The sequence below is a fragment of the Physeter macrocephalus genome, chromosome 17 (assembly GCF_002837175.3).
Source record: "Physeter macrocephalus isolate SW-GA chromosome 17, ASM283717v5, whole genome shotgun sequence".
NCBI lineage: Eukaryota > Metazoa > Chordata > Mammalia > Artiodactyla > Physeteridae > Physeter > Physeter macrocephalus.
Window position 1 is genome coordinate 23,185,627 of NC_041230.1, and position 21,599 is coordinate 23,207,225.

Genomic DNA, 21,599 nt, shown 5'->3' on the forward strand with positions numbered 1-21,599 from the left:
GCTAGATCAGATACACTTTAGCTCAAGGGCCAACTCCAGTCTGTTAGTGGGGGCTGCCCAGTACACTCTGTTGGGAAGGATTCTAAAGCTACTTCTGGGCTTAATGAAAAAGAGCACTGTAATCAATTAGTGATGTCTGACATGGAGCAGACTAGGACATGGGGCAATGTGTGCCATGCATTTTGCACTTCATGGGTTATCTTATCTCTGAGGTCCCTTCCTGCTCTGACACATTTTTGTTGCTTGATTACCTCCAGCCTGGTGGGGAACAACATTGGCAGTGTGGGCGCTCAAGCCTTAGCATTGATGTTGGAAAAGAACGTGGCCCTGGAAGAACTCTGGTGAGTTTAGGGGATTCATTGCTCTAGAGAGGCAGACATCAGCCTTTCTTCATTGTCTGGCCTCATCTGTGGAAGCCATTGTGTGTGTAAGACAAAGACGGATGACTGAATGATTGACTGGGTGATTGTGTTTGTCTTTGTCCTGGGTGACATGAAGCTTATAGAGCCTGGCATATAGGTGCTAATTCTTTTCATTTAATTATATTGATTGGTTTGTTGGTTTGTTTACTGCCTCCCTGGGGCATAATGGTGAAGAGAACAGACTCTGGATTCCAGCCAGCTGACCTTCAAGGCCTGCTGTGATCTTAGGCAAGTTAAGTAACAATCTCTGAATCTTAGGTTTCTTACCTGTAAAATGAGAGTATGGATGCTTTCCACTATAAAACACTTTTGTAAGAATTAAATGAGGTAATGCTTGTGAGGAGCTTAGTGCAGTGTCTGGAGTGTGTGTAAGCACTCCATAAATGTGAAATTGTAGTAGTGACAGTATTTCTACTACTCTTGCTGCTGCTGCTGCCCCAATGGCTGCTGTTCTGTCATTTCGAGGTGAATGTGAGTGCCTAAGAGCCCTGGATATTAAAGTCCGGGTCACGTGCAAGGTGGCGTGGAGTTTGGCGGAAGTTAAAAGATGAACCATGAATCATATTTATCCTGATTCCAAGCTTTCCATCCTTTAGCTGCCACTTGTCTGGCCTTCTTCTGACATATTATGGGCAGTTCCAAATTATATCAGGGAGATAAAATGCTGAATGTTTGATTTTTCCGGGAAGCATAAAGGCACTGAAACCTATGAGCATGGCCACAAAATGAATATGGCCAACGGGCCTTGGCAGGGCCCACTAGCAGGGCCCAGGGCTCACTAGCTCTGCCACTGTGCCATTGAGTATATCCTGATTGGGTTCTACAGCTTGGACTTTCTTGTTAGAGGAGTGCCTCACTGTGAGTGTATCGGTTATGACTGCATTAGGCTGCAGGTGATGGAATACCTTTATTTACAGTGGCTGAAACTTGTAAAGGATTGATGTTTTCATGTACATGCAGTTTGGAGGTAGGCAGCATAGGGCTGGTATGGCAGCTACATGAGGCCAGCAGGGGTCTGGACTCTGTCTCTCTAATCCTTCACATCCTTAGCGTGTGGTTTCATCCTCATGGTTGGTTTCCTCATGGTCACAAGGTGGCTGCTGCAGCACCCACAGCACTCCTTCCGTATTCCAGGTTCAGTCTCTATATCCAGGAAGAGCAAAAGGCTGGGTCTCTCCCCTTTAAAGAACATTCCCAGAGGTCCCATCTGTCAATTTCTCCTTCGGTGTTGATGGCCATGGGGATGTCACTTGGCCAACCCTGGCTGCAGTGGAGAGTGGGAAATGTAGTTTTTCCACCAAGCACATGGCTGCTCCAAATGACATTAGCCTTCCATTAATGAGAAAGAAAGGGAAAATGGGTATTGAGGCACTGGGACATGAGGGAACTTCTTATGTGAAGGAGCCCTGGGGCAAATTCTCTCCCAGAGATGTCCCAGGAATTGAGAACCCTCATACCCTGCCTGACCTGTTCTTACTTTACTGGTAAATGTGGGTTTTCAGATGCTGGATATTCTTAATTGTGGCGGGGGGGCACATGCATTCATTTTTATTGGCGTCATCTTCCGTAATAAACATTACCATATCGACTGGGTTTTCTCCCTTGTTCTTGCCAGCCTGGAGGAGAACCATGTCCAGGATGAAGGTGTGTGCTGTCTCACGAAAGGACTTGAGAAAAATTCAAGTTTGAAAGTCCTGAAGTAAGGAACCTGTAAGCAGGAGCTGGGACAGTAATGACTGGTCTTGGGAGCGGGTGTTTCTGAAGCAGAGATCTGGGAGGCTTCCCAACCTGGCTAACTCACAGGAGGTGGCCCGGTAGAAAACTGCTGGTTTTTCTGTGTTCCCCCAATCCCAGGCAGGGATTCCAGCGTACATTGTTTACTTGGGAGGTAGTCTCCGCAAACACTGGCGAGAGGGTAGTGAAATGAGGCCGGGGAGGGACAGTAACCAAAAAAGGGTGTGTTATCAAGCAGGTTAGCACTGGGGACCTCTGGGGTACAATCCTGTGGGCAAGAGGCAGCGGGGGTATTTATCCACCAGCTGCTGTCCTTCACGTATTGAAGGGTGCTTGTGGGGATATTTGTTTTCTGGCACATCTGGCTTGCCCCGAACATGGCTGAGCATGCTCCTGGGGTCAGCAGAAAGGCTGACCCCAGGTAGAGAATGGGGGTCTTCCCGGCAAGCAGCCCTCAGAGGTAGAGGTGAGAATTGAGGCAACATGGGTGGGTTGCCCACAGCATCTGCTATAGTGGCTTACAGGCTGGGCCCTTCCCCTCCTCCAGGGGTCCTCTCTGACTCAGGCAGGAGAATTCTGACGGTCATCCCCAGTGGTTCCTCTTGGTGTGTTATGCAGGCAGGCATGCTTGCTTTTACTCATGTGTGCGTTCATCCATTTATGTATTGATGCAAGAAATGTTTCTGGAGCACCCAGTCATTGCCAGGCTCTGTTTGAGGCACTGAGGATAGGGTGGTAAAAAGGCCCCTGCTCACATAGCTCTTAAATTTGAACAGGAGAGACCGATGGTGAACAAGTAAACAAATGAGACCATTTCTGTTAGTAATAAGTGCTCTCAAGAAAATTCCAGAGAGAGATGACAGGGAGTGACTGGAGAGGGTAGGGGAGTTGCTGCTGGGTAAGGCCTCTCTAAGAAGGTGACATCTGAGTTGAAACCTGAATAACAAGAAGGTTCCCGCCATGCTGAGGTCTTAGGGACGTGCATTCCAGGTGGGCAGAACAGCAAGTGCAAAGGCCCTGTGGCAGAAACAAGCTTGGTGGTTTTGAGAACAGAAGGAGGGCCTGTGAGCTTGGACTGTAGTGGATGGTGGAGTGGGAGGAGCTGGCCACAGCAGCCTCAGAGCCCTGGGAAAGATTCGGGAGTTTATTCTAAGGACATTGAGAAGCCTTCCGAGGGTTTTAATGAGGGCAGTCGTGTGATCTGATTTATATCATCCAAAGATCGTGCTTATTGCTTTGTGCAGAACAGGTGGAAGGAGGGTAAGATGGAAGCAGGGAGACCAGCCAGGGGGCTCTTTCACCCTTCCAGGTGAGAGATGGAAAGTGGATCAGGCTGAGGGCAGTGGAGGAAGCTGGTGAAAGGGGATGCAAGCTCGTGGAGGTCCTGCGGGTCCAGAGCTGGAGGGCTGGGCAGCGGTGGTGTTGCCGGGGAAGTGATCGGGGGACCCCTAGAGGTGCACTCGGTGGTCAGGGACCCATGCCACAAGGAGAGGGATGGCGGATATAAGCAGGAGCCCAGCCAGTGGTCACCACAGGCTTGTGGAACCGTGCTCTCTGAGGCTGGCGTCACACCAGCCATGGTGCCAAAGGTCTCATTTCCCGGGGATGTCAGGGCACCAGCAGATGGCTGTTTTTGCTAGAGGAGACTGGCCTCTGCCCTGGCAAGCGTGGCCCGGGGAAAACACTCACCTTCCGAGACCAGCAGACAGCTGCAGCTGGGAGAACGTCTGCTTTGCTGCCAACCCTCCATCCACTCTGGCAACACTTGTTTGTGTTGCTTCACAGGGGCTAGGAAGTTGCCAAATGTTTGGGGAAAACACTTCCACTCGTCACATGGGTGAAGCTCGGGCTCGGAGGCCCTGGTGAAGCTTGGGTTTGTCTGCGCTGGGATCCCAGGCTTTGCACACAGGGCGGCTCTTGGCAATGCCTGGTTTATTATCCACCATGTGTGGATGAGGCGCGTTTGTCCTCCCTCATTGTCACAGACTTACCCGACTCGAACCCCACAGATGCCAGGCGATGGGAGCAGCCGATGTCCCACGCTGCTCTGTCGAGAGTCTTATAATTCAGCACCACTGAACCGTATCCTCCTCCACTGTTTCCCCATAAAAATCGAGCTTCTCACATATCTTAAAAAAAGAAAAGCAAAGCTTACATCCTTCTTCCAGACGTGGTCTGTGCCAAGCCTTGGTTAAGACTGCAGGCTCTGGAGCCTGACAGCTGGGGTTTGGGCCCCAACTCCACCATTACCAGCCGTTCCTGCTTGGATTTGGGCCTCAGTTGCCTCCCGTATAAATGGGGTAAAAACTGAGCCCTCCGCATAGGGCTCTGAACATGAGCCCAGGTGATGTAGGTTATGAAGTGGCCCATAGTAAGAGCTCTAAAAAATATTGGCTGCTGTTATTTTTAGCACTGCCTTAGGGTCAGCTTCTTAGAAGTTCCTGAAATTGTTGAGGGGGAAGCCAGCTAGTGGAGATTATAGAAGGCCAGCTGTGAGCCAAAAAGCAGTGTAGGGACCACTTGGCTCTCCCCCTGCTGTCCCTGACTGTGTGCCATCTTCCCTCCCCATTTCCAACCTCATATTTTCTTTAGTCTGTGTCCTTGTGCCCCCAAGGCCCTTAAATGACAATATTACTGTTCATCGATTATTTTCTATCAGTTAAGTACAGTGCCCAGTGCTTTAGGATATGTCATTCTTTGTTTAATTCTTGTACTCCATGAGGTGGGTACTCTTCTAGGTCCTTTTTACAGACGAGGGAATTGGGACTCATTTGCTTGAGATCAAAAAGGGAGTAGCGTGGGCTTCCCTGGTGGCGCAGTGGTTGAGAGTCCGCCTGCCGATGCAGGGGACGCGGGTTCGTGCCCCGGTCCGGGAGGATCCCACATGCCGCGGAGCGGCTGGGCCCGTGAGCCGTGGCCGCTGAGCCTGCGCGTCCGGAGCCTGTGCTCCGCGGCGGGAGAGGCCACAACAGTGAGAGGCCCGCGTACCGCAAAAAAAAAAAAAAGGGAGTAGTGTAAGGTGGATTTGAACCCAGGAAGTCTGGCACTAAAATGCACATACTTAACCACCATGCTTCCTCCTAAGGGAGCAGCTACTTAATACTCACCTGGTGAATGGAGGAGAGAGGGGTGCATTTCACTTTGGGCATTGAGCCTTTGCGGATGAGCTCATTGGGAATCTCAGGCAGGAGAGGGACATGCTGAGGGGGCAGGTGGGCTTCAGGAGGCTGGCCGGCTCCCAAAGCCTCCTTTAATTAAACAGGCTCAAGAAGAGAAGCAAGCATCCTCAAATCTCACCATTCCATCTTCCTCTCCAGGCTGTCTAACAACCGCATCACCTCCCTTGGGGCAGAAGCCCTCCTGAAGGCCCTTGAAAAGAATGGCACCATCCTGGAAGTCTGGTAAGGCCCCTGGGCAGGCCTCTTTAACCTCCCTCAGTTTTCCAATCTATAAATTGGGGTGAAGGGAGAGAGAAACTTGAGAATTTCTAAGATCCCTTATGACCCTGACATTTAGTCGCATTCTGCATGTGATGGATCTGGTTCCCTGGGGAAGATGTCTTCATGTTTCTAAGCTGGGACCAACTCTCTCATTTTTAAATCATGAGCGTTTACTCAGGAATGTCTCTGTTCTAGGCAGTCGTGTGGGATTTGGGGTGTGGTTGAAGAGGGAAACAGAGAAAAGAACTCAGCTCTTGCCTTCCCTGGGTATTACATCTGCCTTCACAGGTCAATGCTGTTATGTTAGACCCTCTGCAGTTCTGGGCGGCTGTTACACAGGACGGGAACTGTTGGCCAGTGTCTCCAAGTCTTTATACGTAATGAAAAGCCATGTTCCTTTATGTATTTGAAAAGAGAAGTGCATCACAACTTCAAAGATTTCTCTTTCTTCTTTCCAGGGATCTATTTATTACTCAGATTATAGGTAGAAAGATTTCCCCTGATTTAACATGTTATGAGTGAATGACACTATATATGTTTCAGGCACTGGGCTAGAAACCAATATTTTAAAATAAGGACATTCCCTATAAAAATCTGTCTTTCAGGGGTTTCTCAAAAAAAGCTGGCCACTCTGGAACTCCATTTAGAATGCCAGTAATTGAGCAGAGTAGAGGACAGGCTGACCCCACTCAGCTGGGCAAACCGGCTCAGGCTGACCCTAAACCCCACCATGCCGATTGGCTTGGACCAGGCCCCTTTGGCTGCTGTATATTACATGCCTCATCCCTGAAAGCTCGTGAACCCTGCTTTACATATGCAGATTTGTCCCTCCCTCAAAAAGCACATCAAGGCAGTAGCAACTGTAGCTATCAAATGATGAAGTTAAAAATAAAGACTTGTAAAAATCTGTCCTGCAATGGAGAGATTTTTTTTTTCCTTTCTGTGCGATTGTGTAATCCCTGTAGCCTGTGAGGTCCTCGGGTCCTGGGTACAGCGTGGGCTTTGTTTTTTTCTTAAACCATTGCACGGTTCCGAGAAATGTCACATTCTGTGTCCAGGGGGAGCAAGCTAGCATCAGGTTGATATTTTAAGGGTTCTGATGTTATTGGCAGAGCTTGGGAGGACATTGGGACTTGCTCATTGCATTCTTGACAGATTCTGCTGTTGCCTTAAAAAGAATGGCCAGCCTTGGGAGTCAGGGCTGGCTGGGCCCAGCGTGGACTCTGCAGAGCCATGGAGGCTTGTTAAATTGTGCACGGTGGTTCATGAGCCATCCTGGCTGACAGAAGGTAAAAGCTGCATAGACTTCTCTCCCAGGAGAGCTGCAGCTAGGCCGGAGGGCCAGGCCATCCAGGCATGGGTTCATAAAGCGGCAGCTTCCCGGTTGAAAACACTGCTCTGGTCCTGTTCTTACTCAAACCTCTCTTTGCTTTATCCCCTTCAGGCTCTGAGGAAACACTTTCTCTCCGGAGAAAATTGAGAAGCTCAGCCACAGGGACACCAGACTCTTGCTTTGATGTCTCCAGGTCAACGTTCATCTCCGTTTGTTTGGATCCCAGAGACGGGATGACATCCGAAAGCAGTCCACTCAGATGGAACCTGGTCCTGCCCAGGGCCAACCCAATAGGTCACCTTTGTTCTGGCAGAGGAAGGCGCGTCAGTGCCCTGCAGAGCAGACTTTCCCAAAGCCTATTTTTCCTGTCAAAGATTCAATCCTGGGATGTAGAAGAGGGGCGGGCCCCCTCTACATGATGCGGCTGGTCTCCGGCCAACCTGACACGGGTCAGTGGAGCCACGGGTGCCACTGCGTGCATATTGGTGCAGAGAACTCCACGTGAGGCGGGGTATTCAGGAAGCAACTTTCTGCTGTGTCTCAACTCATGGTCACGCATTAGGTTGTTCTCTATGTCTGGTTCCTCCACTCATCCTGGACCCCTGTACATGGCACTTCCTCTGTGGTTGAGGATTCGGAATACTGGCGTTCTCATCTTTGCTCCTTCCGTTACACCCCAGCCCTCCTCCCGCCCTCCCACCCCCCTCAACACCCCACACATCCTGGATGGGAAGCGCTTTAATTTACCCTGCTCTCCTTCTGGTACTTAAGACATTCTTGAAAGGGGACGCATGACAGCCATGTGTTCCTCAAGACATTCTAGATTTTCAAGAAAAATATGACCACACTACAGCTGGTATCACATCTGGACCTTTATTTCCAGTGAAATCAATTACTCTTCAGTTAAACCTTTGGAAACCCCTCCCCATCCAAATGCAGCTTTTTAAAATTAATCTGGGCCAGAATTTTGAACGGCCCCAATCTGATGCCTGTGAACTGGACTCTGGCAGCAGACTTCCAAAATATATTCATAAGAGACCGTTCAGTTTTATTTGTGCCAGAATGCTTTAGGATATAAAGTTATGGATCAAAAGTTTACAGGGCAGAATCAAAGGCCCTTCCTTATAAAGCAAATGTTTTTTCTGAATTTTTCAAAATGATGCATGTAGAAGCTTTTCTAAACTGTCAGGTGCTGTGCAAGTGTTATTACGTTAAACACTGTTATCTGTGAAAAACTGGTTAATCTTTATAAACCACTTGGTTTTTTTCTCCCAAGTTTATGTTTTTATAAAAAAATAGGGCCATGAATTTTATGCCGCACACAATCACAGAGGAGAAAACTATTGAGTCACCGAAGCTATCTTTGTTGAGACCAAACATTAAAAAATATTCCTGCACTTTGTCAAATATTAAAGCACAATTTTCTACTTGAAGGGGAGGAAACATGATGTTTCAACCAGATAGTTGATTGCTTAAGGCACAAGCAATTTTTAGAGATAGCCTTGCAATCAAAACACATTTGGCTTTGGTTTAGAAAAGTCTAATCCAGCATGAACTTTAGGCTGCGGCAAATGTGAGAAATGCGAGAAGGACCCCTGGGCCTCCCTCCATTCTCTCCAAGTGGCTCCGGGAGTCTCTAACAGGAGAAGATTTGGGAACAGTTCTCCTCGGCAAGCAGCCTCCTGAGTGGGCCTTGGCGAAATAATTCTTAGCTGCATTTAATTAGCAGGGACTCAGGTGGCTGCTCGTCAAGGTGAAATCTGCTTCCTTGAATGGTTTTGTGTGTGTCTGGTTGGTTAAATGTTGTGGCATCTCCCTGGGCCGTTGCCCAGGGAGAGCATGTGTGTGGGTTCTCTTTGTTTGTTTGCTCTAGTTTATTTTACTGATGTATAGTTGATTTACAATGTTGTGTTAATTTCTGCTATACAGCAAAATGATTCAGTTACACATATATGTACATATTCTTTTGCATTATGGTTTATCACAGGATATTGAAATAGTTCCTTGTGCTGTACAGTAGGGCCTTGTTGCTTATCCATTCTATAGATCTTACATCTGCCCACCCCAACCTCCCACTCCATCCCTGCCCCTCCCCCCGTGCCCCTTGGCAACCACAAGTCTCTATGTCTGTGAGTCTGTTTCTGTTTCATAGATAAGTTCATTTGTGTCCTATTCTAGATTCCATATATAACTGATATCATATGGTATTTATCTTTCTTCACTTAGTATGATAATCCCTAGGTATATATATATATATGTATATATATATATGTATACATATATATATATACACACATATATATATATATATACTGTATCTTCTTTATCCCTTCATCTGTCGATGGACATTTAGGTTGTTTCCATGTCTTGGCTATTATAAACAATGATGCTATGAACATAGGGGTGGGTTCTCTTTGTTGGTGGCATCAGGTTCTGTCCAGACCATTCTTTCAAACAGAGAAGATCAGGAGGAAGATGGAGGGGGGGGCCTACTTTCTCAGAGGAGTAGTAGACAGAGCAGCCTGTTTGCGTGGCACCATCTTGGATTGCAAATTCATCTGAACAGAACAGACACCAGCCCTGTCATCAAGGCAATGATGGGGAGGGGAGAGGGAGAGGCAGGCAGAAAACAAGTAAACTGGAAAATGTATACGATAAGGTCCACTGTGGCAAGTGCTAGGGAGGAAAGGAACCTTTGGATTGGGGGTTGTTCCGAGACAGGTTCCGTGAGGAGGTGACAGGTAAGGTGACAGGCCCCCAGATGAGAAGGAACTGGCCATGCAAAGAGGGAGGGGGACCTGGGGGAGCATTCCAGTCACAGGGAACAAGCTGTACAAAGACCGTGTCATGGAAGAGAGCTTGGTGGGTGTGGTAGGCTGAATAAGCCACCCCGCCCCTCAAATAGCCAGGTCCTGATCTCCGGAACCTGAAAATGTTGCTTTACATGGCAAAAGGCACTTAAAGATGTCATTAAGTTAAGGATCTTGAGATAGGGATATTATCCTAGATTATCTGGGTAGACCCTAAATGCAACCACAAGTGTCTTTATAAGAGAGAGGCGAAGGGAGACTTGACACAGAAGAAGAAGGCAAGGTGACCACTGAAGTACGGGGCTATCCTGCTGGCTTTGAAGGTGGAGGAAGGGGCCCCATGGGCCAAGGAATGCAGCTTGAGAAGCTGGAAAGGGCAAGGACACACATTTTCCCTTAGAACCTCTGAAGGGAGTGTAGTCCTGCAGCTACCTTTGTTCTAGCCCCATTTTGGACTTCTGCCCTCCGGGACTGTAAGAGAATTAATTTGTGTCATTTTAAGGCACCAAGTTTATGCTAATTTGTTACAGCGTCCACAGGAAACTAACACAGTGTGTTTGAGGCAAGCTAAGGGGAGAGTCCACCACATGGGTCTGCAGAGGTAGGTAGCGCCAGTTCACGAAGGGCCTAGTTGGCCATGGGAAAGTATCATGGCAGGCCATCGGAGAGTTCTAAGCAGTGCAGTGCAACCCATTTAAAGAAGATCTCTCTTGTTCTGGAGTGGAGAAGCGACAGAAATGCATAAAGGTAAGGGTGAGGAGGAGAGGAAGTAGACCATCTAGGAGCCATTGCAGGGGAGAGGTAGCTGGGCAGCATCAGGGGGTACCAGTGGAGGTCGAGAGAAAAGGATGGATTCCAGAGATATTCTAGAGGTCAATTCCCAAAGGTTTACAAACGGAATGGATGAGAGGGATGAGGGAAAGTGAAGACTCAAGGATATCTGCTAGATTTTTGACTTGAGTAACTGGGTAGGAAACAAGTTTGGCAGCAGGAGAGACTTCTGTTTTGGATTTTCAAGTTTGAGGTCTCTAAGTAGAAAGGTCAAATGGAGATGCCACGTTCTGGCGTGGGTCTGGAGCCCGTGGGAGAGGTCACCACCAGATATAACACCATGGGCGTCCTCAGCATCAAAAGGGGAATGGGGTCCTCGGGCCTGGATGATATAACCCAGGGAGAGATTATGGAGAACGAAGAGCTCAAGAGGGCCCAGGTGGGACTCCTCTGGTGGCGCAGTGGTTAAGAATCCGCCTGCCAAAGCAGGGGACACGGGTTCGAACTCTGGTCTGGGAGGATCCCACGTGCTGTGGAGCAGCTAAGCCTGTGTGCCACAACTACTGAGCCTGCGCTCTAGAGCCCGTGAGCCACAACTTCTGGGCCCGCGTGCCACAACTACTGAAGCCCGCGCGCCTAGAGTCCGTATTCTGCAACAAAGAGAAGCCACCGCACTGAGAAGCCTGCGCACTGCAACGAAGAGTAGCCTCTGCTCGCAACAGCTAGAGAAAGCCCACGCGCAGCAACGGAGACCCAACACAGCCAAAAATAAATAAATAAAGTTATTAAAAAAAAAAAAGTTTAAGAGGGCCCAGGTAAGGGTGGAACTGAGATCTTGACATGTGATTACCGTCAGAGCTCAGAGTGGATGTTTCCTAACTTGCGAAAGGCCAGTAGGTCCACCAAAGGCGTTCTAGGTATCTGCAGGTAACTTGCGCATCAGGACTCTTAAAATTCTCCGACAGGGAGGTTACCTGAAAGATGTGTGCTGGTGGCCAGTGGCTTATCCGGGAGCAGGCAGATTCCAGATCTGTAGCTCAGGATATTTAATTCTTCCACGCAGAAAAAAAAGGTTTCAGAGCAGAAGAATTTTTTAAAGAGCTTGAGACTTTAATTAGATTCACCATCATCTTAGAAGGAAAAAAAAAAATGTCAATCTGAGTGTTTTTTCCCCCAAAACCTAGAGTGCCAAACCCAGATGCTGAAATGAATACACCCCACGGAAATGTGGGAGGCGGAATCCCATTCCAAGCGGGCTGCGTTGAGACTACATGCAGCATCATTTCATTATTGCACCAACACCTTCACGCCTCCTTTCCCACGCGGGAGATTGGTGCAGCACGGTGGGTGAAGCACACAGCGCTCAGGGCACACTCCCTGGCAAGGCCTTACGGGAGGGGACACAGGGCCTAGGGCCCTGGGTGGCAGGTTCCAGTGAGCAGCAAGGTCATGAACAACATCGAGGACCGGCCTGGGCAGTTGCCCTGGGAGAATTACATAGGGAGAGACTGCAGCTGTGCAGACTGGCAATCCAAAAAGCTCTTTGGATTCCCCAAAATTTCCTTTTTTTTTTTTTTTTTTTCCTCTAAATTTAATCCCACCTCTCAGAAAAATCCACAAATCCAATCCCCTAAGTGCTACCCCTCCCCCGTCAATCGCCGGAAAATCCTTCCTCTCAGGAAGGGCTGCATCTCTTCTTTATCTGGACCTTCTTTCTTAACATTCTTCATTTCCACGTTCCCCTCCTCCCACCTGCTCTCTCCCAGCCCCCAAGAAACAAGGGGTTCCTTTGGGGCCCACCCTTGCCTGATTACTGCCTGGTCTCTCTGCTTTTGCGCTTGTCCCTCTGAGTGAGCCCATTAAAACAGAAGTCAGATGAGCCAGGGCTCTGATTTAAATGCCTCAGAAAAAAATAAAATAAATAAAAAATAAATAAAATAAATGCCTCAGGACTTCCCATCTGGTGCCGGGTAAAAGGCAGGGTCTGCTGCCGGCCTGGACGGCCCCTGTGCTTTCTCCGGCCTCACCCTTGTCACTCACACCCCCATTCCCTAAACTCCAGCCACCCCGGCTTCTTGGCTCTTCCTTGGCAACGCCAAGCACACCACTGCTTCCAGACCCTCGCCCTTGCCTGTCTCCTCCTACCGGGACACTCTTCCCTAGACGGCGGCATGGCTGGCTTCCTAGTCTCCTTCGGGTCTTTGTTCGCATGCTACCACATCAAGGGAGCCGTTCCCTGAACAATCTACCGAAAATAGCAGTCCCCAACCACCTCTTCGCCCCTGCCCTGCTTAGTCCTCTCTTCTCAGCATGACCACCCGCTGCACCCTTGTTTCTTCCTTCCCCTAGAACGTCAACTCCATGAGAACACGGGCTATGCCCACTGCAGCATCCTCAGAATCTAGAACGGTGCCTGGCACATAGTAGGTGCCCAGATATTTGTTGAATGAAGGGAGAATCCACCTACTTAAAAGGGGCAGACATAGAAGTTGGGGTAGATTCTGATAATGAGTCACTTTTTTTTCCGACACTGCTAGTGTCTCCTTCCTTAGGGAGGAAGGCTTCCTGGGACCCGGGATCATTCCTAACGTATCTACTGCTCAAAATGAGATTCTAGATGTAGCACAAAGATCCCAATGGAGAGCACAAAACCCTTTTTCTCTCTGTGTGTGTTTTCTAAATCACACAGAAATCATTTGTCATTGATAACAGCAAATAGCTCAAACAGGAGAACATGGATTTATAGTTCAGCTGGATTCGTTTAAAGATGATTAAAGTAATCTCTTTTATCTGATCAAAAAGAGCTTTTAGGTGACCGGAGTACAAGCCCTCAGACAGAATGTTCAGTTGTGTTTAGAGTTTGCCCTCGCTAAAAGAGAAGCACGTCCCCGAGATGGAGGGCTGTCGGCTCAGCCATTGACTGAAACACCACACTGGTCTATCATGGAGAAAGCAGTGGCATGGTGTCCTTGTCTGTGGGGACGCCTGGTCCATTTAGCCTCGTGGTTTAGTGTTCATGAATGCACACGTTCCTAGGACTGGACCCACGGGAGGCTGGATGAAAAACTGGCAGTTGCCATCTACTGAGATGGGGGAGTAGAAGTGTGGAATATCAGGAGTTCACCTTGGGTTGTGCAACAGGATATAAAATTAACACTGAATTTGGCAAGGCTGGAAGTAGGGGAAGCCTGTGGCAGCGATTTGGGAAGCATGGGGCGGGGTCTCATGAATAAGCATGACCAGTGCTGCTGCGAAGGTTTTGCTGAGACCTGACTGGGTGTTACTCCAAGTCATAGGCCTCTACCAGGCAACCAGGAGGGTCCCAGCTCCTGGGGGAGAGAGCTCCATTCAGTTCACCGGCTTTTGGTTGGGGTCCAGTTATGTGCCGTAAGAGAAGTATGCAAGGCAGTGTAGAATTGCAGTCCCTACCTGCTTAACACCTTGCAGAGGGCTTCCACTGCTCTTGGGATATAGACCACCCCTTGGTCCTTGCTCATCAGGTCCTGTCTGACAGGCCCTTCTGCGCCCACACTTTCTGTGCTCTGCCCCTTCCAGTTCCTCCAATACGTCATGTAACATGTTCCCTTTGCCTGGGGTGCTCCCCTCACCCTGGCTGTGAGTCAACTTTCCCACCTCATCTTAAAGATGACTTCTTCAAACAGGTCTTCCCTGGGTACCCAGCCACCTTGGATGTGTGCTCAGAGCAGTTTTCCTCCTGAGGCTCCCTCTAACCTCCCCAGTTAAGTGATGGTGTAATTATTCGTTTAAGGTCTGCCTTCCTTGCCCGACGACGAGGGTGGCATCTCTCTCATACGCTGCCGTGTTTCCTGCTGCTGGCGCAGCAACAGAACCACCGGTCGTGTGAAGCCAGGGCCAGGCTGAGTGGAAGAGTCTGCGGGGTGGTGGGTAGACAGAGGGGATCAGTGGGGCCTGGAGCCATCAGCAAAGACCCCGGGAAGTGGGTGGACTCTGGCTGAGCCTTAAATGAAGGAGGATTTGGAAGGCAGAGAGGATGGGCATTTCAGTTGGAGAATCCATTTAAACAGAGGTAGAAAGAGCCCTGGCTTGCAATTAGGAGAAGCAGGGTCCCGGCTCATCTCCTGGGTGACAGTTGACGAGCTGTTTTCCCTCTCTGGATCTTAATCTCCCATCTGTAAAATGAAAGGCTAGCTTACTAAGGACTGCAAATAATAGCACCATGACACCGTTTCCCATTTCATCCCCTGGCAGGCATCTCTTCTCCCTGTGAGCCTGAATACAGCTTTAGAATTGTTTTCAACACAATGTTCTAGGCGGTCATTACCAATTGATAGGAGATGGTAATTGAGATAAGCCCTGTTTGTCCCATCTGGCTTGGAACAATATCTGTTGGATGAATTTGGGCCCTGACACTGTCTGATTCAGGGAACCTGTGACAGGAGGGCTGACCACCGCTGGTAGGGAAGAAAGCCCTCCTGAAGCCTAGGGCTCAGCAGCACCAAATGCCATCATCAGAAAGGACACGAGGATGTTCTATGCCAGGGGTGGCAAATTCAAATGCCTTCAGAAGCCAGCAGATAATGTAAATGAGAGAAGTGTTCCAGCAGGATATAATAGGGAATGGTGAGGAGTGTGGCAAACTGGAGAAAGGGAGTGGGCTTGCCCTGTCTAAAAGGATTCAAAATCTTTCTCCCTCACCCCACTTCCTCCTCCTCACCGTATGGGTCAAGCAAAGACAGTCCTCAGGCTGAATTTTTCTTCCCGACAGCCAGACTGTGATTTCGGAGTCCTATTGACTTTTTTTGGAGAATCTAGATCTAGAAGGGAACAGTGTTGCCTAAGGCCACACTTAGAGTTAGGCCTGTTGAGTCTCATTTTATTGCTTTCTCCTGCATTGTGATCATGAAGATGGCTAAGCATGGACTAAGGAGGGACAAGAATGGATTGAGGTTTTCAAAAGATGTCCATTTCATTCTGGGCTCTTATGGCAAAGGAGATGGGTGGCCTGTTTACCACGAATGTTAATAATCACTCCTGTGACTTATTTTATGGACTCAACTGGTTTAAATTCTCCAGATTTTCAGAAATGTCACTTTCCACCGAGGAAATTTTTCCTCTCATGGTTAAACACACACACACACACACACACACACACACACACACATGTCTTCCTTCCTCAGTATTAATCACCTTCTCCTATAATTGGTACTTAAAATGTCAAAGGAGAAGGAATTAATTAACAGGAGTATCCGATGTAGCAAGGCATGCTGCAAGGCTCTGGGACTGATTATAAAAAGCACTTCCTTAAATATTGTGAGCACTTTTGGGAATCAGAAATCTCCCTTCTAATTGAAAGATCCTTAACTACACCCCAAGCCCTGGCTGGTGGCCAGGGTGCAGAGCTGTGGGAGGCCTTGTGTGGAAATCCCTTCTCCATCACCCTAGGGAGACGTCCCTCCAAACTGGGATAGGTGGCAACGGAGGTTCAGAAACAGCAGGGGTCCCACACAGAATCTGAGGAAGAGGAAAAGACTTAACATTACTGAGCTCTTGCTGTGTGTCAGAACTTTACATACGATTTTTCACAACAATCTTGTAAAACAGGCGATCCGATTATCTCCGTTTTACAGATGGGGAAATTGAGGCTCAGAGCAATTGAGTTCCCCATGTCACGCGGATACTAATTGAAAGCGCAAAGGATTCAAACTTAGGTCTTATTCTAAAGCTTTGCTTTTTCGTGGAATCCTAAAATCCTATTCCTAGCTTGCGTCTGGGATACTCCCCACCCCAGCTCCGAACTCTCAGTCTGCAGGAGTTTTGACAGCTAAGCCAAAAGCCAAGACCCGGGTGGAGCCGGGAGAAGCACAGCGCCCCGCCCCGGCTCTGCTGTTAGCCAATGGGGCCGTGGCACCCGCAATCTTTCGTCCAATCAGCCAGAGCCCCCCGCCCCACATATCTCCAGTTCTCCTCCCCTCCCCTCCGCTTTCCCTTTGGCTCGACCGAGCTTGACAGAGCGGAAAGTCCCTTCAGTCCGCTTCGGGCCGGCAGCCATTGGAGGAAGGTCTGTCACAGGGCGGCCCAGTCAGAGCGTGCTTAGGAACGCAGTTCGGGCTGCGATTGGCTAGTGTTGGGGTTGCCCCCGCCTACCCCCTCCCTCCCTCTGTCCCTGGGCGGTTCGGAGGCGGGGCAAGTGGGGGCGGGCCCAGGTAGCAGGTTCGGCTGCACTGGGGCTCGCGCGTTGGAGGTAAATACTAGGGCGGCGGGTGTGGGGCGCCGGGGCCGGCCCGGTAGGCGGGCTAGCGAGACTGGGGAAGGGGCGACGCCCCGCCGCCCGAGGTGAGTGAATGAGCTGGCGGCCGAGCGGGCGAGCGACTGGCGGCCCGGTCCCTCGGGCGCCCCTCCCCGGCCTCTGGGCGCCTCAAGCTGCCGCGGCGGCCGTCGGGCCTCGGCGCCGGCCCGTTACTTGCCCCGGCCCTTAGCCGGCCGGGACCGCGGGGTGCTGAGCCCGCTGACGTCAGCCTGGACTTCCCCACTCCCCGGGGCTTCCCCACCGACACCCCCGCCCCCCCGGCCTTCCTGAGAGGGCTCCCAAGTCGTGGGAGCGTGGTCACCACCGCCAGGACCCCGGGAGAAGAGAGGACTTGGGGGTGGGAGCAGCACAGGAAACCGTCTGCCCCTTGGGCCCCCCGTTTACATATGGGGAAACTGAGGCACGGGCCGCTGGCTGGCACCCGACAGCCCGGGTTGGCATCGAGAGCCCCGGGCTGTAATATCTCACATCGGTGCCTTGGGTTTTGGAGTGTTTGTGGCTCCCGTCCAGGAAGAGCAGTCGGGGTTCTGGCCTCGTTAATGGCGTGTTGTGTTTTTCTTTCAGTTTCTCCTTTTCCAGGGTGAGGATGGTTTTACACAACAACCCGGAGTTCTTTAGTTGAAAGGTGCGCTCTGTTGAAGCAAGGTATTCATTCTTTTATTTTTTTTTTTCTTTATTGTCATATTAACGATCTCTGGGGAAATCGTGAAGTCTTGACGGAAGGTGGTGTTCCTGAGTTTGGTTTTCAGCCGGCTCAACTGCCCATTTATTCATTTACTTGGCATCTTTTCTCTTCCACCCTATGGCATTTGCATGTTTTAGGATGGTTGTCACCTTCCGGCCACCAAGCTTTTCAGTCCCCATCATGCCTGCCCCCTTCCTCTCCTCAGGTTCCCTGGAAAGTTGTATGCTCAGCTTAGCTTAGCTAAGGAGCATTCCCTGCTTTGCTTTTGATTTCGGGCTAATAGGGATCTTAGTAAGATTGTTCCTTTTGCAGTCATTGGCTCCAGGAGAAAAAACCAGGCCTTGAGAGAGGGTGTTCATTCAAGCGTTGGTTTTCTGCGCACCCCCTCACGCCCCAAGTAGATTGAATGGTCTAAGAATTTAGCTTGCTAATTCCCTACTGAGTAGTGGGTGGATTTGAACTAGCACAGTATTAGGTGAAAAATGATTTGCTTGAAATTCATGTTGAAGTTCATGTACTGTGAATGTTGATAACACCTAGAACATTCTCTGATGTTCTGCTACAAAATTGTACAGTACTCTTTCGAAGAAGCCTTCCTTGGGAAGGTAACTTTAGTGAAGAGCTGATAAGACCAGGGCACTTGTTATGTAAAACAACAGACATGCAGCAGGAATGATTTCTTGTGATCTGGCGTGCCCAAGCTGTGATTTTGTTCAAGGAAGTCTTTAACACAGAAGAAAGACAGGAGTAAATTATCCTATTCATCAAACTTTTAGTATTTTGTTCCTGATTTTCACACTGTGATCTTAAATTGGTCAAGGTATTTTCATTGGTTGCGCAGACTTTGTAGGCATCAGACATGGTGTGAGGATCTAGGAACCCAGTTTCAAATGAACCTCAACACAACTTTTCGTAATTGTGAAATATTCCTTATTTGTTTCCTTTTATGTGTGTAACAATGAAGTGCTTTAAAGACTGACCGTTCCTTCATTGAGCCAGAGAATTAGAATTAGCATTTATTTAGGGAATTAGGTAAAAACCATTAAATACTCTCAACTCCTGCGTCTTTTCTCTTTTTCTTCTTTTAACCTGAAAGAAGCTTTTAATCACTTAAACGATTAGGATGAGGAAATGGAAGTTTGGCTTTCACTGTTATCACCTGAGTTAACCAAGTCATTCTTTCATTTCTTACGTACTGATTGTCTAACATACTGTCAGGCTCTTGTTTGGGCGGTGGAAATATAAAGATGAAAGACTTAGGGAGTTCATAGTTTGGAAGTGCAGTGGCCAGGTTTAACTCCAGTGAGACAGGAGTGTTTCAGGTTCTTCGGAGGACATGAATATGCGGATGTGGGAGCCAGACTTTCTTGTAAACCTCATAAAAACCACTTGTTTAGGGACTGAATATGTGTGTACTTGGGTCACAAATTAATCTATGAGGAAAACGGACTCTTTTCTGGTTTGGTCTCTTTTCTGGAATCTCTGCTGTTTGGGAATATACAACCTTGTTCTTTTAATGGGAAATATTCTTTCTTAAAATGGTAATTATTCTAGCCATCTAGAAGCATTTGGAAAAAGTCCTGTGTATCTTCTTTTTTTTGGGTATGCACACTGACCTCCCTACCTGTTTGCCATTTATAATTATGGGCAATTTTTTAGTGTTGTAATGTTTATTCTGATATACATAGCCCCCTGTGGTTTTTAGAACAAGTCACGATATCTCAGGAGATGCAAAATGTTACTGAATTGCATCTGTTTTTGTTTTCTTTAGTGAAGCTCTTTGAACAATAACCTGATAACTTGAGAATCAAAATGACATTGTTTCTTCTAAGCTTAGATAACCAGATATATTTTCAAATCTATCTGACCCTGAATCTCGTCCGAAATGTTGTCAAAAGAAAGTCCTGTTCAGTATGGTTTTAGGGTTAAAAATATTTTTGTATTCCAACTCTTTGATAATCTTCATTCAGTACTTATAGTATTTATCAGGATATTCATAATTACTCAGTTTTTCGGCCTGAAATAAGTACGATGGTATTTTAGATGAATTGTTTGTGATACATTTACACTCAAAGTGAAGTACAGTATATTGTTAGAGGCAATTTTTAAACAATTAGACCTGGAAAGTAATAAAAGAACACAAATGATGGCAGCCATCAATCTTAAATCTTCTGTATTTTTCAGTGTCTAACACTGTGCTGAGTCCATAAAAATACTAAACTAACATTGATAAAGAACTCACTGATTGATAAAGAACTCACTGACAATGTGATTTAAATCTGTCCCATGTGGTCTTGAGTCAGTTTTTACTGCTTGGGGTTCTTTAAGACTTAATTTTAGTGTTGTGCGTATCCCAGTGAAAGAAGAATGTGGGCATCATATTCATTTCTACAGGGAGGAAAGTCTGTGTTAGCTTATTCTGCTGTAATGCCAGTAAGTTGAGATATTAATGATCATTAAATTTGTCTTATATACCTCTAATAGAGCCATAAAGTTCCCTGTTCAGCTTTCTCTATCAGTTGCAATGAGGAGAATCAATTTTTCATATGATAATTCCAAACCTATTCTTTCTTCATGTATTCTTTTTCGCAGAGGAAAACCCACATTCTTTTTACTTTTTGGATAATGCTTTTTAAATATTTTATAACTTTTGCTTTGGCTGTTGTAGTTGTCTAACATGACCCATCCTCTTAATGAGTTAAGCTCACTCTGACTAGTGCTAATGCAAGTCAGAAAAAAGTTACTACTCCTTGTGTAGTTAACTTTAAAATACAGTTCTTATTAACTATTATTTAATCGTCCTCAACCTTTTTATAAACCAAAGTAGTTATATTTTACTGTGGACTGTCTCTTAAGTGATTTGCAAAAAACCAATCTTGTAATCAAATTCATTTAAACTAGGGTGTCCTAATGCCTTCCATACAATGAGTTAGTTTTGTCTTGGTAATATTCTATTAGCACTGGTGGTTTTTATTTTAAATCATGACATGGATTGTTATGCTAGAGCATCAATAGAGCAGAAGTTGTTGGCATATACTAATTAATAAGATTCAAGGAATTTCTTAATTTTAATATTTGAAGATATAATTTGTAGGAACTTAAAAGATTTCTTTTCAAAATAGAATTGCCATACTTTAAAAACAATTTTTGGCCAAAAATATTTAAATATATTCTAAAGAGAACAAAACAACTTCACTTTTTTAGGAGTTGCTTTTTGACCGTCTCATCCTTCCGGGAGCAACCAAGATAATGTCTATGCAATAAAGCCTGTGCACTTTACTCCTAAAAGACCCGTTCAGAATTTATGCATTCCTCTTTTTGTTATTGTTTTGTTTGTTTTTTTTAAACACACAACCATATTTCATCACCTAGCTTCTCAGAACTGATTAGAAGCAATAAGTTGGAAAGCAGCAAGGCTGTAAAAGAAGTCAAATGCATGTTGCAGGAAACCACAGAAAATGGCTGATGGCAGGGGAAAACCATAGACTGTAAATCTACAGAAGGCAGACGAAGAACTCAGAAAGCATGTTGTAAAGCCTCATAACAAAGTAACGAACACTCTTGCGTATTGAGGGTCACACGTAATAATTTATATTCATGTTGATAATTCAGTGATCAAGATAAAAATGAGGCTATTTCCTTGTTGAAAAATGCTGACATTTAAAAAGAATTTTAGTCAGCAATAACAAATACTTCATTTGAGGACTTTTAAGGAATAGAGCCAAATTATGGTTTGGGTCGCCTTCCTAAGGGGTTTTGTTTATATGGGGTTTCCACAGGTGTCTTATGTAAGTAGCAAACATAAATTGATCCTATTCCTGCTGAAGAGACAGTGCCCTCAAGTGGAATTAAGACAAACACATTATTAAAAAAAGCAAAGAAAAAAAGAGAGAGAGAACCACTTTATGCTGCCTGCCCTCACTAAATATTGTGCATATATTTGTTGTACATATATTTCGATAATGTTGGCTTGAGGAGGTGCCAAGCCCTTTACCCTGTCTTGGGTAATCTTCATGTCCCATTCTGGCTTGTAGAGGGACAGACTTTTAAAAACTTTACCGTTATAGAGAACCTCACTATCTACCAGTGCGTTCTAAAAGAAATGTTATTCCGTG

At 47.1% G+C, this 21,599-nt stretch overlaps 2 protein-coding genes across 5 annotated transcripts in view; both read left to right on the forward strand.

Moving 5' to 3' along the window:
- NOD2 (nucleotide binding oligomerization domain containing 2) overlaps positions 1 to 8,800 on the forward strand; it is a 29,181-nt gene extending 20,381 nt beyond the window's left edge. The window contains 4 exon segments of the mRNA XM_028478199.2: positions 258 to 341; positions 2,038 to 2,121; positions 5,474 to 5,557; positions 7,041 to 8,800. Coding sequence (XP_028334000.1) covers positions 258 to 341; positions 2,038 to 2,121; positions 5,474 to 5,557; positions 7,041 to 7,113 — 325 coding nt within the window. The 3' untranslated portion in view covers positions 7,114 to 8,800.
- A 7,913-nt stretch (positions 8,801 to 16,713) lies between these two features.
- CYLD (CYLD lysine 63 deubiquitinase) overlaps positions 16,714 to 21,599 on the forward strand; it is a 60,964-nt gene continuing 56,078 nt past the window's right edge. For 2 of the 4 annotated variants that reach the window (XM_007110779.4, XM_055078865.1), the window contains exons 1-2: positions 16,740 to 16,825; positions 17,364 to 17,444. The gene's annotated coding sequence lies outside the window, so the exon portion shown is untranslated. The other 2 variants (XM_055078863.1, XM_055078864.1) reach the window with 2 other exon arrangements.